General features: G+C 37.2%; 1 protein-coding gene and 1 pseudogene across 2 annotated transcripts; one reads left to right on the plus strand and one right to left on the minus strand.

The window, feature by feature from the left end:
* The first annotated feature begins 4541 nt into the window (after positions 1-4541).
* LOC143540563 (uncharacterized) lies at positions 4542-5955 on the plus strand. Its single transcript, XM_077033588.1, has 3 exons — positions 4542-4748; positions 5474-5497; positions 5596-5955. Exons 1-3 carry the CDS (start codon positions 4571-4573, stop codon positions 5895-5897), a joined length of 504 nt encoding a protein of 167 aa, XP_076889703.1. The 5' UTR covers positions 4542-4570; the 3' UTR covers positions 5898-5955.
* A 500-nt stretch (positions 5956-6455) lies between these two features.
* Positions 6456-9237, minus strand: LOC143540568 (uncharacterized; annotated as a pseudogene). The gene is made up of 8 exons (XR_013136612.1): positions 8275-9237; positions 8111-8195; positions 7904-7999; positions 7647-7799; positions 7339-7446; positions 7017-7262; positions 6836-6919; positions 6456-6757 (listed from the first exon to the last, which is right to left on the minus strand). The product of XR_013136612.1 is annotated as an uncharacterized LOC143540568 (transcript).
* Between the last annotated feature and the right edge of the window lie 6295 nt (positions 9238-15532).

Genomic DNA, 15532 nt, shown 5'->3' on the forward strand with positions numbered 1-15532 from the left:
TGGGTGCTTGGCCTTTTTCTTGTGATCATCTAATTCGCTCCAACAAACAGGCATGGTTCTATAGGATCCTCGGATGGAAAAATGGACTGAGTTGGGTAATCACTTGATGACCCGGTGGAGAATGGGAACAGAGAGTGGGAGGCTTGTTGCCACTTTATTAGTAACTTTACCTCAAGAACAGCAAAAACTTGCTTAACTATGACTACTATCCTGACCTAGGGAACTAAGGCATATCTTCAATAGATTACCCACAGCTTGTATTTGCTCAAACGTCCCTTCATGCAAAACTCGAGGTTCAACAATTCCATAGAAACAGTATTTTATAATTCAATTGACAAAATATGCTGATAAATCATTTTTTACATTGGAACTATCAACAATAATTACTTTTTTCCCAGTTATGAGTTTCGCAAGAACCACTCCAAAGCTTTATACATCACTTTTCCCCGTTAGTTGAGTTGTGTTAAAGTACCTTGGATCCAAATATCCTAGTGTTCCTTGAATAAGAGTAGTTACATGTTGGTGATCTAATGGGACTAACCTTGATGCACCAAAATCTAAAATTTTTGCGATAAAGTTATCATCTAATAGTATGTTTGTTGATCTGATAACTCGGTGTACAATTGGCATTATAGCTTCCTAATGAAGCTATCCAAGTGTGTTAGCAGCTTCAACAGCTACTCTCAGTCGGTTTTCCCATGATAACCAACTCAGTCCACCCAATCGAGAATGAATGTGATGGGAAAGAGTGTTATTAAAGTTGAATTCATAAACTAATAGAGGGACTTCCTCTTCTAAGCAACACCCTGAAAGTTTTACAACATTTTGATGGATGACTTGGGTAAGAATCATGACTTCATTTATGAACTGCTCTACTTGACTTCCATCAACTATTCTGATTATTTGTTTAATTGATCATCAATCAATCAATTTCCTTAAAACTGCCAAAATAATTCAACAACTGGTTGCGAATTTCAAGTAATGGCAACGATTCTTGGTTATCTCAATTAGCGATTCAAGAATAGTATTTGAGAAATTGGGGAAACAATCATCATCATTAGTAGAACATCAACAATTATGATTCCAAACAATCCACAACATCAATCTAAATTCACAACAATATCAACTAATATATCGTGGAAATAGCTAGGGAAAGATTATGTCAATATGGCAAGAAGGTACGGTTATCGATTATTGTGATGAATTCCAATTTCTGTTTGATAAGGTAAAAAATTATGAAGAAATTAATGAATATCATGCAACATATCTCTTCATAATAGTTCTATTATGTACTTAAGCGTAGTCAATGAATGGAATTGGTAGCTATTGATGTCACACCCCCATCTTAGGCCTAGGAGTGCGACCCAATAGTTGGTATCGTAATTGTAAATAAATCAGAGTTGCGTTAATTTGCGGAAGACTTATAAAACTTTAAGGATCAAAAGTGTAACTTTTATATATACAATCAAAAGACGGGATTGTAAAATACCCATTTAGAGTTGTTAACAAAAGATTACTTGTTTATGTTTACAAACCACCATATTAAGTTTATACAAAATAAATCCGAGCCATCGGATATCATAGTACTTCGTCATTCCAAGTGCTAAACTTGTTCACCTGCAAAATGTAAGAAAATACGTCAGCAATGAATGCTGGTGAACACGCTGACGCAAAATAACTTCTTTTACTTTATTACCCCTCGAGACTACACCTGCTTCGGCCCAACGTGGCTTAGGAATAACAAAGTCAAATAACACATTATAAACTAGAGCCACTACTCTAGGTCACCTCAGCAAACACCGCAACGTTCGACTTAGTTAAGCACTTGTAAATATACACATAAGGTCGTACTCCCTGCAGGAGAGCGTCCTACGGCCAAGGGTGGTGCGATCATGCCCATATATCGCATAGTACCACCCATGTAAGGATCCAGACATACGTATACCACAGCCTGAGGGCTAGGTTCATACCCATAGTTATAACGGTTTTAGGAACACATAGTTCCTTGTAAACAATTTCATATAACAAGTTTGACTCATTTGAAAATAAGTTTAAAAGTTTGGGGACATATTCACCTTATCTCTTTAGGATCGGCTTCACTTACCGTCCAAGGGTCTTTCCCTTCTTTATCTCGCACCTATAGTAAGAGTATAAACATTTGTTAGTCGGATACACGATCCGACTTAAGACCTTTAGTCTTATCTCAATCCTCGATGAACCTTTAGTTCATTTCTTATTTACTTGAAAACCTTTAGTTTAAAAGTAAATTATAAACCTTTAGTTTATATAAAAAAACCCGACGTTTCTTCTTCTCCAAGAAACGTAATCATTTTCTTTTATTATTTAAGAATACTCATTATTCATTAAATAATATTTTCATAACAAAGATTATACATACATACTTACACACATATGTATTTAACAATATTCAATAATCGTACTTTCATTCATTTCTTTGTTATGTTTATTCTTCTTTTATCGAGGTATCAAGTATAACCTCGACTTAAGGCTTAAGCCTTTAATATAATATTAAATTATATTGAATTCATTATTACGCCTAACCTTAGTGGCGTATAGAAACACTAGGGACTTGAGCAGTACTTCGACGCCGCTTTTCTTTTCTCGACACGCAAATTGAGGGACTCCAAGTCTTCAACACTTGATGACACGACTTTCGAGACTCCTCGCCATTATAACAAACACCTTCTTGATATGTGGGTGGAGGGTGGCACGAACTACGAGGAAACAGTGTACACAAACGAAGGATCAAGGTACGCTTATCGAGGCAAATTGTTTATGTGATTGGGATTTTCTAGAGAGAGGCTAGAGAGAGAGTTAAGTGTGTGAAATGTGGTGTGGATGAACTGAACTCGTAGCCTTCTATTTATAGGCAAAATTTGGTTCCCATCGCGGTACGCGATGGGTCCCTGGGCAGGCCTATCGCATACCGCGATATAGGCCTAATGACGCAGAGGGTAGGTCTGCCACGTGTTGACACGTGGTAGGCGCCGCTCCACGTGGCGGCAGTGTTGCCACGTGGCGGCACATGGTGCCACCGTGTGCCACCTGGCACACGTGTCACACTTTTTCAGACACCCCATCGCGGTACGCGATGGGTGTCTCTTTTGATCCATCGCGTAGCGCGATGGGTCAAGAAAATAAAATTTTTATTTTTAACCCTCAACTTTGAAATTTGACAATTTTAGTCCCTAGACTTTTGGAAAGTTGATACTTTGAACTCGAAATTTTCATGATGTTACAATTGATTTGAGAGTATCTTCTCCTTCTCGCGTGTTCTTTTACAATTCTTTAGCTCGATTACCATTTTGTATTGTAGCAAAATAGACTACCGGCTAAATTTACCATATTGAGATACACTCGTCTTTCATCCTGGGAAAACCTTCACCTAAGGCTAACGTCTATGAACACTTGTCCAAAGGCATGCCAATGCGGTAAGATAAAACATGTTCACTTCAAGGATCCAATTATTAAATGTCACCAACTCATTTAGTCTCCTATCATTACCTAGTGTAGCTAAAACTAAATGATGGAGACAGAAATCAAACACGGATTACATGAAACGCCAAATCTTTCCCTTATGACTCCACCATCTACTAAGGGGGTGTTTGGGATTCCTTATAACTTTTCGTTAAGTTAATAAGTTATAAAACTGTAACGTATGAAACTTTTCCTCTCACAACATAAGCAATCCCAAACACTTTATTACTTATCAAAATGTTTATAAGTTATAAGTTGATGAAAATAAGCAATCCCAAACACCCCCTAAATTTTAGATGTACTCACATTTTACCAGTTATTCCCTAATAATAGGGAAAATTCTCAAAATAAGTGTTTATGAAAACGTTTTTCACGTTTTAGGTGTCATTTGCAAGAAATTCCCAAAATAGGTATTATAATCTAGTCGTGATGAGTAGTTTGTATAACCAATTAAAATTTGACACGTGTCTTTAAACTAACCGTAACGAGACGATTTACTAACCATTTACTCGTCACGACTAAATAAGTTTTATGCCTTGTAATCAATGCCCACGAGTAATCATAAGTTCTTTAGTCGCGACGAGTATATTGTAAGGTTAAACTAGTTGCGGTGAGTTAACTGCTAATAAACTACTCGTGTGGGGAATGTAAACTAGTCGTCGCGACTAAATGACTTATGAATTACTCGTGGACGTTGATTAAGAGGCATGAAACTTATTTAGTCGTGACGAGCAAATGATTAGTGAACCTACTCGTCACGGTTAGTTTAAGGGTACGTGGCAAGTTTTAATTGGTTCAACAAACTACTCGTATGTAATCATAAACTACTCGTCACGACTAGTTTATAATACATATTTTGAGAATTTCTTGCAAATAACACCTAAAACCTATAAAATGATTTAGACGCTTATTTTGGGAATTTTCTCCAAATAATATTATGTGGTATAAAACGTTTGTTACAATTTTTTGTAAAAGGGGTCTGCTCTCGAAATACAAACTCGCCTTTCATCATCCCAAATACACTCTCATAAAATAAACACTGTTCCTCCATGAGATCTCAAACACTCTGGAAATGACAAGGAGATCCGGGTCTTGTTTGATAATAATATTGGTAGTGATTTCAGCCTTGTGTGTATCTATATATTGGAAGCTTAAAAGTGGCTTTGATTTCAAACCCACTTTGATCTCCTCTTGTACTCCATGCATCTGTGATTGTCCACCTCCTCTCTCCATTCTCAAACTTGCCCCTGGTAATAATTTTATCAATTAACCCCTTTTCTTGTCTTTCTCTCATTTTATTATTACCAGTTTCATATTCTTTTTACCCTATTCGATTTAGGTTTTTTTTTTTTAATTATAAGTTAAACTTGATCAAAATGAATTGTTGTGATCAAATAATAAATGAAGTGTTTTATTCCATCAAAATTAAGTGTTTTTAGTGTTTTATTGTAGACATTATGTTATTAAATTATTAACATCTAAGAATCATGATTGGTTTGATTGGTGCTACGCATTTTGGTTTTTTAGTGGTTCGGTTCGTTTGGTTTTTTTTCGTTTTGCCATTTGGGTTTGACAATTTTGGGCCGAAAATACAAAAGTTAGCAACAAATAATTAATTTAGGCCTAATGTTTTATGTTAGTTAATAATTTATTTGATTATTATACATTTGGGCTAAAATATCTGGGTTAAACTATTTATTAAATTAGTATCAATTACCTAAAATTCAATTTAAAAATTGAAAATCTGTATGTTCAGTTCGGTTAGGGTTTTTTGGTCGTAGTTACATGCAAAACCAAAACGAACCGAAAGTTTGGCTTTTACAAAAACATAACCAAACGGTCGGTTTTTGTTTCAGTTTGTTTTTTTTGGTTTTTATGCACACCGGCATGAATATCGCTATTCATGAAATTAGGTATTGATTATTTGATATGCATCTTGAAGTTTGACTATTCTATCTTGTTCATTTTGTTGCAGGCTTGGTTAACCTTTCTGTAACAGGTGATAGTTTATTACTGCAGTAAAAAAACAACTTTTTCGTTACACAACTAATCATCTGTTTCATTATAGTATATAATGATTTTGTTGGTGAAATACAGATTGTGGGAGAGATGATCCAGATTTGAAAGAAGAGATGGAGAAGCAGTTTGTGGATTTACTCTCGGAAGAACTTAAATTACAGAAAGCGGTTGGTGAAGAACACATACGTCATATAAATATTACATTTGGTGAAGCGAGAAGGGCGGCTTCACAATACCAAAAAGAGGCTGAAAAGTGTAACACGGCTACTGAAACATGTGAACAAGCACGAGAGCAAGCCGAGGCCTTGATGAGACGGGAAAAGAAGGTGACTTCTTTGTGGGAACGACGTGCTAGGCAACTTGGTTGGGAAGGCGAATAGAGGAGCTGTTTCTGAAATAACATTGTTGTTTTCTATATGTTAGTGTAGCATTAATGTCTCTATTGATATTGGTTTAGTTTTAAAGAGCAGTTTAATAGATGCTCTCATGATTTAGTTAATAGGTCATGAGTGATTCTCCACTTTTAATTACTTGTGTTTCTTTACTGCCTGTTATAAAGTTCTAATAGATCTGTTTGAGCTAATATTGAGTAACTGCTAGCGATTTTTTTTTAAAAATCATCTGGAACCTAAACCCAAGACTTTCCAAACTCTCCTAGCTAAGGTGTTTAAAGGCTTTGTCTTTGCCAATGGACCATCACCCAACCCATTGATACAAAATAATAATTGTTTAGTCGTGGTCGTATGCGTTTCCAAATGGGCCGGTGGTTAACCTTTGGAACTGTCACCAACCTCGGATCAGAAACCTTTTGACCCATCTGGGTTATTTTATAGTTTTTTTCATTTTTGCTCACTGTTTGGTCAACTCACCATATGACCTTCAATAACAATGTTGGTAATTGTGATGTTAGAACTAAAACTGCCACCAAGAACAACTGTAGATTTCACCAACTGAAAGTTGATTACCAACTAAAACACAAGATGTTTTAACACAATACAAGCAGCATAGATCACAAAGATGTTCACCACACTGACAAACTCTTATCAAACCAAACATGTGTTAGATGCAGACCCAGAAACCAAATCACAACACCATTGACTTGAGATGTACACAGTCATTTAAGCAGCGTCTTCACAATAGCCTTCACGTTCAGCTTCTTCAAGTCAGTATAGGACTGTCCACACCCGCTAAACATCACCGGCGCTCCCGATATGTAAACCATCGATAGTGCAGCTCCAACCTATATTTATATATTATCATTATAATTAGAAACAAATTAACATAAAAAAGGCGAGCCTGATAGCTCTAGTGGTTTTACCTTATCATCAATAGTATCAAACTTGGATAGCAAAATTCCATCAATCAACCTTGGGCTCGGTGAGGGTGACAGGTCAGCTAGTTTCTGTTAGTCAAAAACAAAATGAGCAAGTTATTATACAAAATATATAGAAAATAATAATAAATTAATCTACCCTATGAATTATGATTATGATGTTGACCTGATTGAACTTTGATAGTTGATCAACTGCATCATTACCGACCAACGCCTCACCAACAAAAAGTACCAGGTCTGGACTATTAACATATATAAGCTTAGATAGTGCACGCATCAAAGGTTCATTATCCTGCATTCGACCCGCTGTGTCAACAAGAACCACGTCTGACCCGTTGCGGGTAGCCTCCTGAACTGCTTCCTTCGCAACGATTGCAGGATCTTTCTCATAACCCTTTTCAAAAATAGGGATCTGAAAGAATAATGAAATTCAGCATCATTGTTACAAGGCATGACAACATTGTGATAGAAGAGGTCAACCGTCATACCTGGAGCCTACGAGCATGAGTACGCAGCTGCTCAACTGCCCCTGAACGGAACGTGTCACATGCAGCCATCATGACATACACATCATGCTGCTGAAGCCAGTATGCCACCTACACAATTGCATTCTGTTAATACACTTTGGATGGCTTTCGACTATTTGACCCGTACGACCCATTTCATATTTAGTTAAGGTTTTTAGCTTAGCCCACTTGACCAGTTAGAGATAAAGCATAATCCATATCAACCATTTGTCGGTCAACAGATCAAAATTGCCACCTATACCAAAAATAAATGATTGGTTGATAATTACCTTGGCAAGATTAGTAGACTTTCCTACTCCATTAACTCCCACAAAAACCACAACATATGGTTTACGCAGTTCCTTGGCAACATGAACATCCCTCAAAATGTCAATAGAGCGTCTTGGAGTTAATATACGAACAAGAGCATCTTCCATTGCAGCCTGCAGTAGTTAGTTCAATTAACTAGTGATTACATATTATCTTACATCAACTAATTAAAAATGAATCATTAATGACAAAAATAAACTTATCAAGTCCCACTCACCTGAACCGTTGATGATATCCTGGTAAACGAAGCACGCCTTTTGCCCTCGAGGCTGACGGCTATAGACTCGCACAGTTTCTCAGCAATTTCTTCAGCCTGTAACATACAGCACAACCCACAATTTATCCAAAAAAGCAATATATATATATATAATAAATAATAATAATAATAACAAAACAAAAAGGAACTTATATTGACACAACACACCACATTCTTAGTCATAAGCCTGTCTTTTAGAGCCTTCAAAGCTGGCTCTAGATCTGCCTACTCCAAATTGGCCTTCCCAGCAATGCTGAAAAGGGAATTATTTTATTAGCTGATACTATTATTAAAACCAAACAAAATTTTCATATTTCAAGAAAAAAATTTACCTCTGAGACATGGACGTAAACCACCCGTTCTTCTTCGAAGCTACATTCTTATCAGTCACTGCTTCATCATCATCCTCTTCGGTTTCACTATCACTACTAACAACCTCATCTTTGTCCATCATACTCTCGCCTTCAACAACGTGTGCAACCACCACATCATCATCACCATTCTCACTCACCGGATCCGTGAAATCCAGTTTGGTTTCTGGGGGTGATTCATCCCAAACTCTGTTCCTTTTTGCTGGTTTCTTCTTCAGTTCCTCTTTGGAAACCTTGTTAACAGCAACATTAGATTTCTTCCCACCTTTAGACCAGAGCTTATGCAGCTTATTTACATCAAAAGCCCCGTTATTAGTATTGGTATAACCGTTTTCTTTTCCATTTTTATCCCTACTAACTACTACCCTATCGAAACTCCCATTTTCCAAAACACCTGTTTTTACATTATCGTCATCGTCTGCACCATCTTTGCCACTCTTTTTTTTTATTTCCACCATCAAACCCTAGTGTCTGCAACTGATGTCCTTGCTTTTTCCCCAAACTGCTAACCGGTTTAATCATCACCAGCTTTGACTTGTTCATCTCCTCGGCCCGAGCCTCTGCCTCTTTTCTGAGCTGCTTAAACGTCTCATCAAAATCATCATACACCATCCGTTTAGGATCATAGATTTCAGAAAACTCCCACTTCACCATACCAAGTAACTCGTCCACGTACAACAGATGAAGAATCTTTTGATACACTGCAACAAACACAAGTCCTAACTCGTTTTGGAACGTCCATTTGAGAGTGTATGATGCATCATAGGTGTACGATGCAGCGCCGGATCGTTCCTCCAAAAGGCAAGACCGGATCAAGGTGTCGATGGGTGATCCACGGTTTCCAAGCTCTTGACATGTCCAGAGAATTAACCTCCCTCGGGTGAATATCAATAACTGCTCTAACATTTGGTACCCTAGTTATACACACTGCATCTCAACAATATCAAACATCACAAATAAATCAATCGAAATTCGTTGACCTTTTTTAGCGTTCGAGTGAAAGAGGCGACGCTTATGAGTAGTACGGTTAAACGTATCTAAAACACCTGATTATCATTATTATAGATGCAAATTACCTAGATTTGTATAACTGATGATTGATTCTGGTTCTTCAATTGCAGTAATATCAATTAAAATAAAAAAATTAAACATATAATCATTTTCAAAAAGGAACCAATTATAGAGACCCTTTTGAATTGCAAAACTGATCCAACTGAAAACAAAGTTACGGTTCTTCGTTAACATTTTAAAGTTCAAAACAATTGAAGCCCTAAAAGTTAGTAAAACTATATGTATAATATTTGGAGCAAATAAATAAACAACACTTTAAATTTGCCTATCAATAACATGAATTCAACATCCTAAAAAATAAAGATGAAACCGAATTTTCAAATTGAAATTAAGATTTGTTCATCGTAATTTCAAATTAATTTGCACTTTTAATTAAAAGACAAGAGATGGTTAATGTTTGAAATAACAGAATTGCAGGATTAACAATCGAAAGTACCTGTAAACTGATTATTGTTATTATGTAGATTGAAGAACAGAAAGAAACGGTGTGTTTGTTTGGTATATGTATGTATGTATGTATATATAGTGGATCGATTTCGTTGCGAAACAAAGGTCCAATCACGTTTCGTTACGTTACGTTACGCGGTGTTGATATGTTAACGTCTAGTTCTATAAGTGCGTGTGAGAAGTAGAGGTGCACAAATAGTGTTTTTTCTGATACCTGGTTCGGGTATTGAATCGGTTTCGGGTATGAATGATCGGGTATTGAAAAATCGGATATTAAGAGAAATCGGGTAGGGTTCGGATAAGGTATTGAGGAGACAAACTCAACCCTATGTACCCGGGTAGGGTATGATCGGGTTCGGGTATAAGCGGATATTGAAACCGGGTATGTGTCTGGGCAAGACCGGCCCAACCTTTTTGGAGGCCTAAAGCTTAATGAAATCAAGGCCCCTTTTTTTTTATTTACCTGACTTGCAAAATAATGTTATTTTTTGTGTGTAAGTAGAAAAAATTGATTGGATCCTTAACTGTTTAAAATTGCTAATAAATTGTAAATTACGATTTGTCATAACTCACAATAACAGTTTCCATATGCAAATGTAATACTTTGAAAATCAAAGTTATTATTTACCATAGATATGTTTAATACATATATAAGAATATAAAGGCTAAGACTTATCTATGGTGTGATACACCTACAAATGAACATTTAGGTGAAATAAACTCCTAAAATAGAAATGATGATTTTTCATATTGATTATGAATGGATATATTAATACTTTGAAATATAATTTGAATTTATTCTTATTTGTTAATAGTCATATCCCAAAAATAAAAAAAAATATAATTTCCTATGAGATGAAATGATGAAAATACACTATTATTTCCATTAGCATGGCCCATACATATGTGCTAATTCACAACCCAAATTTAAAGTCAAGTTGACTATTTTTTAAAATTTTGGGGTCTTAGAAAACAGGTGGCCCAAAGACCTTGCTTAGGTTGTCTACACTGTTGGGCCGGTCCTGTGTTCGGGTATGACCGGGTATTAATACAAGGTTTTGAATTTGTATTTCTTTTATACATTTTTAAATTTGTTTAAAATTTAAATTTGTTTTGTAATTTATAAAAATAATTAAAACTATATTACAAAAACCGTAATACCACTTAGTTATAAATTATTATACTATATATTAAAGGAAAACTTGCTGCTACAGTAAAAAAGGGTACTATCGGAATTTCAACTTTGGCCCTAATCACTTGTGTTGGTTGCTGCATCAGCGGTGCTTTCTTGAATCACCGACGGCAGAGTGATTTGATGGCAAAAGAGAGACAAAGTGACAAGATATAATTGTGCTACCCTTTACCGGAGATGGTGTCGTTGGTTCAACGGCGACAAACAACTGACGCCCTGGTTACCTGCAAATCTATTTTTGTTCCCTCTGCACCGAAAAATACACAAATCAATGAATCCGATTATTAGCACTGTAGCAATCTACAGTAGCCGGGGGCTTCTTAGGAATTTCACACTATATTTAGAGATATCAATTGCAGGAGATGAGTATGTCATGGTTGGTAAGTTGTAGCGCTTTTGGAGTTTACCACGTCGTCTCTTCGTTACGTTTCCTGATAGGGTTAGAAACCGTAAGGAGAAGAAAACTAGGAGATAGAGAAGATTTACTCAAATTCGGGATATCCTCAAGTTGGTTACGATTCATTCATTATATAAAAACTAGAGTTACAAATATAATCCTCAAACAAACAGAAAAAAAACCATATTACCCCCATAGAATGCGAAGTACTTAAAACCCTAATAAACTAAAACGACACGTAACAATACACCACCCTTATAATATTCTTGACCCCAAGAATCAAATAAAATAAACTGCAGCATCCATGTACTCTTTGGTTTGACCCGCTCCATGGTTCACGCCACTTAATTCTTCTGATAACAATAGATCAAATTGTCACAAAGTAACACGGGAGATGCCATTGAAATGTTTTGTTGGAAGTCAGAGCCGTGTTAGTGTCATGCCACGGTGGGCGCCACTCGCGTTCCCTAGCTACACCAATAGCTTTAACATTCATCTTATTACTATTAGATACTTCATTCCTTAGCTGGAAGCATATTATCAATAGTAATAATGCATCCCAAATTTCAAACAGTAGGTCTCCCACCATAAATATAGACACCACTCCAACCAAGAATACAACTCCAATATTTGCCCTAAGTTGTTTATCACCAATTACTAATTGAATCTTACAATGAGTAATAGAAAGTAGATGGCGATGGGCAGCAGTAACCTTACGTTTAGTAGTGCAATCCACCTTCCCTTTACAAACATGAATCTTAAAGCAATTAACCAACCCATGGGGTATAGAACATACCATTGTCAACTTGATGTCAACAACCTGAGTATTGCCCAAACCACTAGAACTTTGACCAGATGGCCTAGCCCACTTTGAAAAGGTACCATGTGTTGGGTTCTCTAAGGCGAGGGTTTTAATAATAAAATTGTCATCACAAGCAGTATATTCAAGCTTATGATGCATAAATTATGTTTTCACAACCATAATATTCTGAGCAATTTCAAGATGCCAGCCGTTCAATCTTTTCTTTGATACTATAACACAAAACATTATATTTAAAACATCTTTTCTTCCATCTTAAGATGCCAGCCGTTCAATCCATGTCATGTGCCATCCTCATGCTAGTTCTTTGGTCTGATTACATGTGTGCATACTAAAAGTCAGCTACGCTGAGTGAGTTCTCTTTAATCAAGCAACTTATCATACAACCACTACATGCATCATATACGTATCCGAAAACACGTAGTCCACTATCTAACATGCTCACCTTACCACTTAGCCTCTTATTTACACCTACCACTTTTCCACTTTGCCACTTTAATAACGTATAACGTTATGCCACTTTGCCACTTTAATGACGTAGTCACGTATAGGCTTACCCTACCACGTATTATCGTCATGCCACTAACACTCTTACTAGACTCTTGCCACTTCTAACAAACTCTACCTCTACTTGTCTACAACACGCTTCATATCATTTACATAATAAGCAAGTCACATCATAGCATTCATACACACTAATAACCACTTGGCAATCACTATCCTTGGCGATGCGTGCAATATCCGAAGATCGTTCACGCACCGGCAAGTATTATATATTAGCTACCTCGCATAACATCTATAGCATACACTTACCACTTAAGGTAAGTGTATTCACACTTCACATCGAGTATGCACACAGCCCGAAAACATAACAAGGAAAATGGGGCTAGAAACTCACCTGAACTTGGTTACTTCTTCTGCTACTGGTTATTCCTTCCCGAGCTGTGCGCGTCTAACTGTTTAATAATTGAATATCAAATACTACTCTAGCCATTCTCATTACTACTTAATTAGTCTTACGTGTCTAAGCCGATTTTACTTCATTGAATCATTACCCGGTTAGTTAATCGTTACTCGTTAATCCTTTAAGGGCATCTTTCATAAATTATCAAAGTCCAAGGGCTACTATGTAATTATCTCATTCCTTTCTAAGTACAGGGACCATTCTGTCATTATGCTAAACTTCTAGTTCGTTACTTTGGTCTTAGCGAATTGGACTTTCTAATTCGTTATCTCTGTTAACGAATGGTCTTAACGAATCAAGGGTAATTCGTTACCCTTTTCCCTTAACAAATCGGATAAAGAATCAAGCCTAGTTCGTTAGGCTTCCTTATGCGAATCAGCTAAAGAATCACCCTCCGATTCGCTAAGTTCCCATCGCGAATCAGCTAAAGAATCACCCTCCGATTCGCTAAGTTCCCATAGAGAACTAGGGTTAGGTCAGGGAATGTCAGAACATTCCCTGACACCTCTATCCTCATATTAACTTTTCCGGCGCCGCCTTTCCGGCGCCGTCATTGCCGGAAGGCCGCCGGAAATACGTAAACTCATCGAAAAAACGAGTTTTAACTCGTTTTCACCGTTTTTCGCCCCGTTCGATCCAGATCTGAGCTAGGGTGATCCCTAAGCTCATCATAGGTTCGGTTTATACCCGATTCCACCCGGATCTCATGATTTAAACGGTTTAACGGTGTCGGCTCGTCGTTTCGCAACTATATCTAACGGGTTAAGCTCATACAATATTAAACTATCGTTACCTCGGGTCGGTGCTCGGTTTCCTTCTTGATTTCGGCTAGAGATAAGGAAGAACTAGAGAGAAATATTAAGTGTGTGTTTTGGTGGTATATGGAATATGTGAGAATGAAGATTAAATGGTGATTAATGGTATTTATATTTAGGGATCATGGGATCAAGCCCATGGACTCTCCTTCCTTCTTTCATAACCCAAGTCCATAACCCATATCCATTACCCAACACTAGCCCGACCCATACCAACTCCTACTCTATTTATTTATTTCCCGATAACCCGAGTAAACTTTTCCTCTATTATTAAATAATATAATTAATATTATTTTGGAAATTTCGGGATGTTACAATCGAGATTTGAGTTTTCCTGGGAAAAGACGTAAACGAGCGTTGTATAACAGTACACGGTCGCCAATTTGAAATTTTTTGTTTCCTTTCAAGTGGGCGTCGTGTAGGCGTTTAGTCTTTTCCTTGTAAGACCAGGAATTTTCATAGGCCAATGTCCTCAGTTCCTCAAGCTCACGAATTTGATCTTCCCGGTTACTCCGGCGGACGTTAGATCAAAGTTTACTGCTCTTAGGGCCCAGTAGGCTTTGTGTTTTAATTCTACTAGCAGATGACATGCCTTCCAGTAAACGAGCTTGAAGGGTGTCGTTCCTATGGGAGTTTTGTAGGCCGTCCTGAGGGCCCACAAAGCTTCATCTAACTTTTCTGCCCAATTTTTGCGATTCATTCCTATAGTTCTTTCTAAAATTCTCTTAATTCCTCGATTCGAGACCTCTACTTGCCCACTAGTCTGAGGGTGATATGGTGTTGCTAGTCGGTGATGAACCCCATATCGTGCTAAGACTTTGTCCATCAGAGTGTTACAGAAGTGGGTATCTCTGTCGCTGATTAGGGCCTTTGGAGTGCCAAATCGTGAAAATAACCTTTTTAGAAATCTTTCAACCACTCGAGCATCGTTAGTGGGAAGAGCTTGTGCTTCTACCCACTAAGATACATAATCAACTGCTACAAGGATGTATTTATTTCCGAATGAGTTAGGAAATGGGCCCATGAAATCTATTCCCCATACATCAAAGATCTCACAAATTTGAATTCCCTTTTGAACCATCTCATTTTTTGATGAGATGTTCCCGGCTCTTTGACAAGCATCGCATGCTTGGATCAAAGCATGTGTATCTTTGTATATGGTGGGCCAAAAAAATCCTGCATCAAACACTTTCCTGACCGTAGTGGCGGTACCATGGTGTCCACCTGTTGGTCCTTCATGGCAGTGTTTGAGAATGTCTAAGGCCTCCTTGCCTGCTACGCACCTAAGAATAACTTGATCCGCGCCTATCCTAAACATGTATGGATCTTCCCAGAAGTAAAACTTAAGATCGGAGAAGAATTTCTTCCACTGTTGATGAGTAAGCCATTTTCTTAGGATTCTACAAGCTAGGTAATTTGCAAAGTCGGCATACCAAGGACTTTCGTCTTTTTCCTCTATGACTGCTTGAATGCGCATGAGAATCTCATGTGGGAAATTATCTTATCGTTGATA

The sequence above is a fragment of the Bidens hawaiensis genome, unplaced genomic scaffold (assembly GCF_021521415.1).
Source record: "Bidens hawaiensis isolate Kalapana, Puna unplaced genomic scaffold, B.hawaiensis_p1.1 tig00012279_1, whole genome shotgun sequence".
Lineage (NCBI taxonomy): Eukaryota > Viridiplantae > Streptophyta > Magnoliopsida > Asterales > Asteraceae > Bidens > Bidens hawaiensis.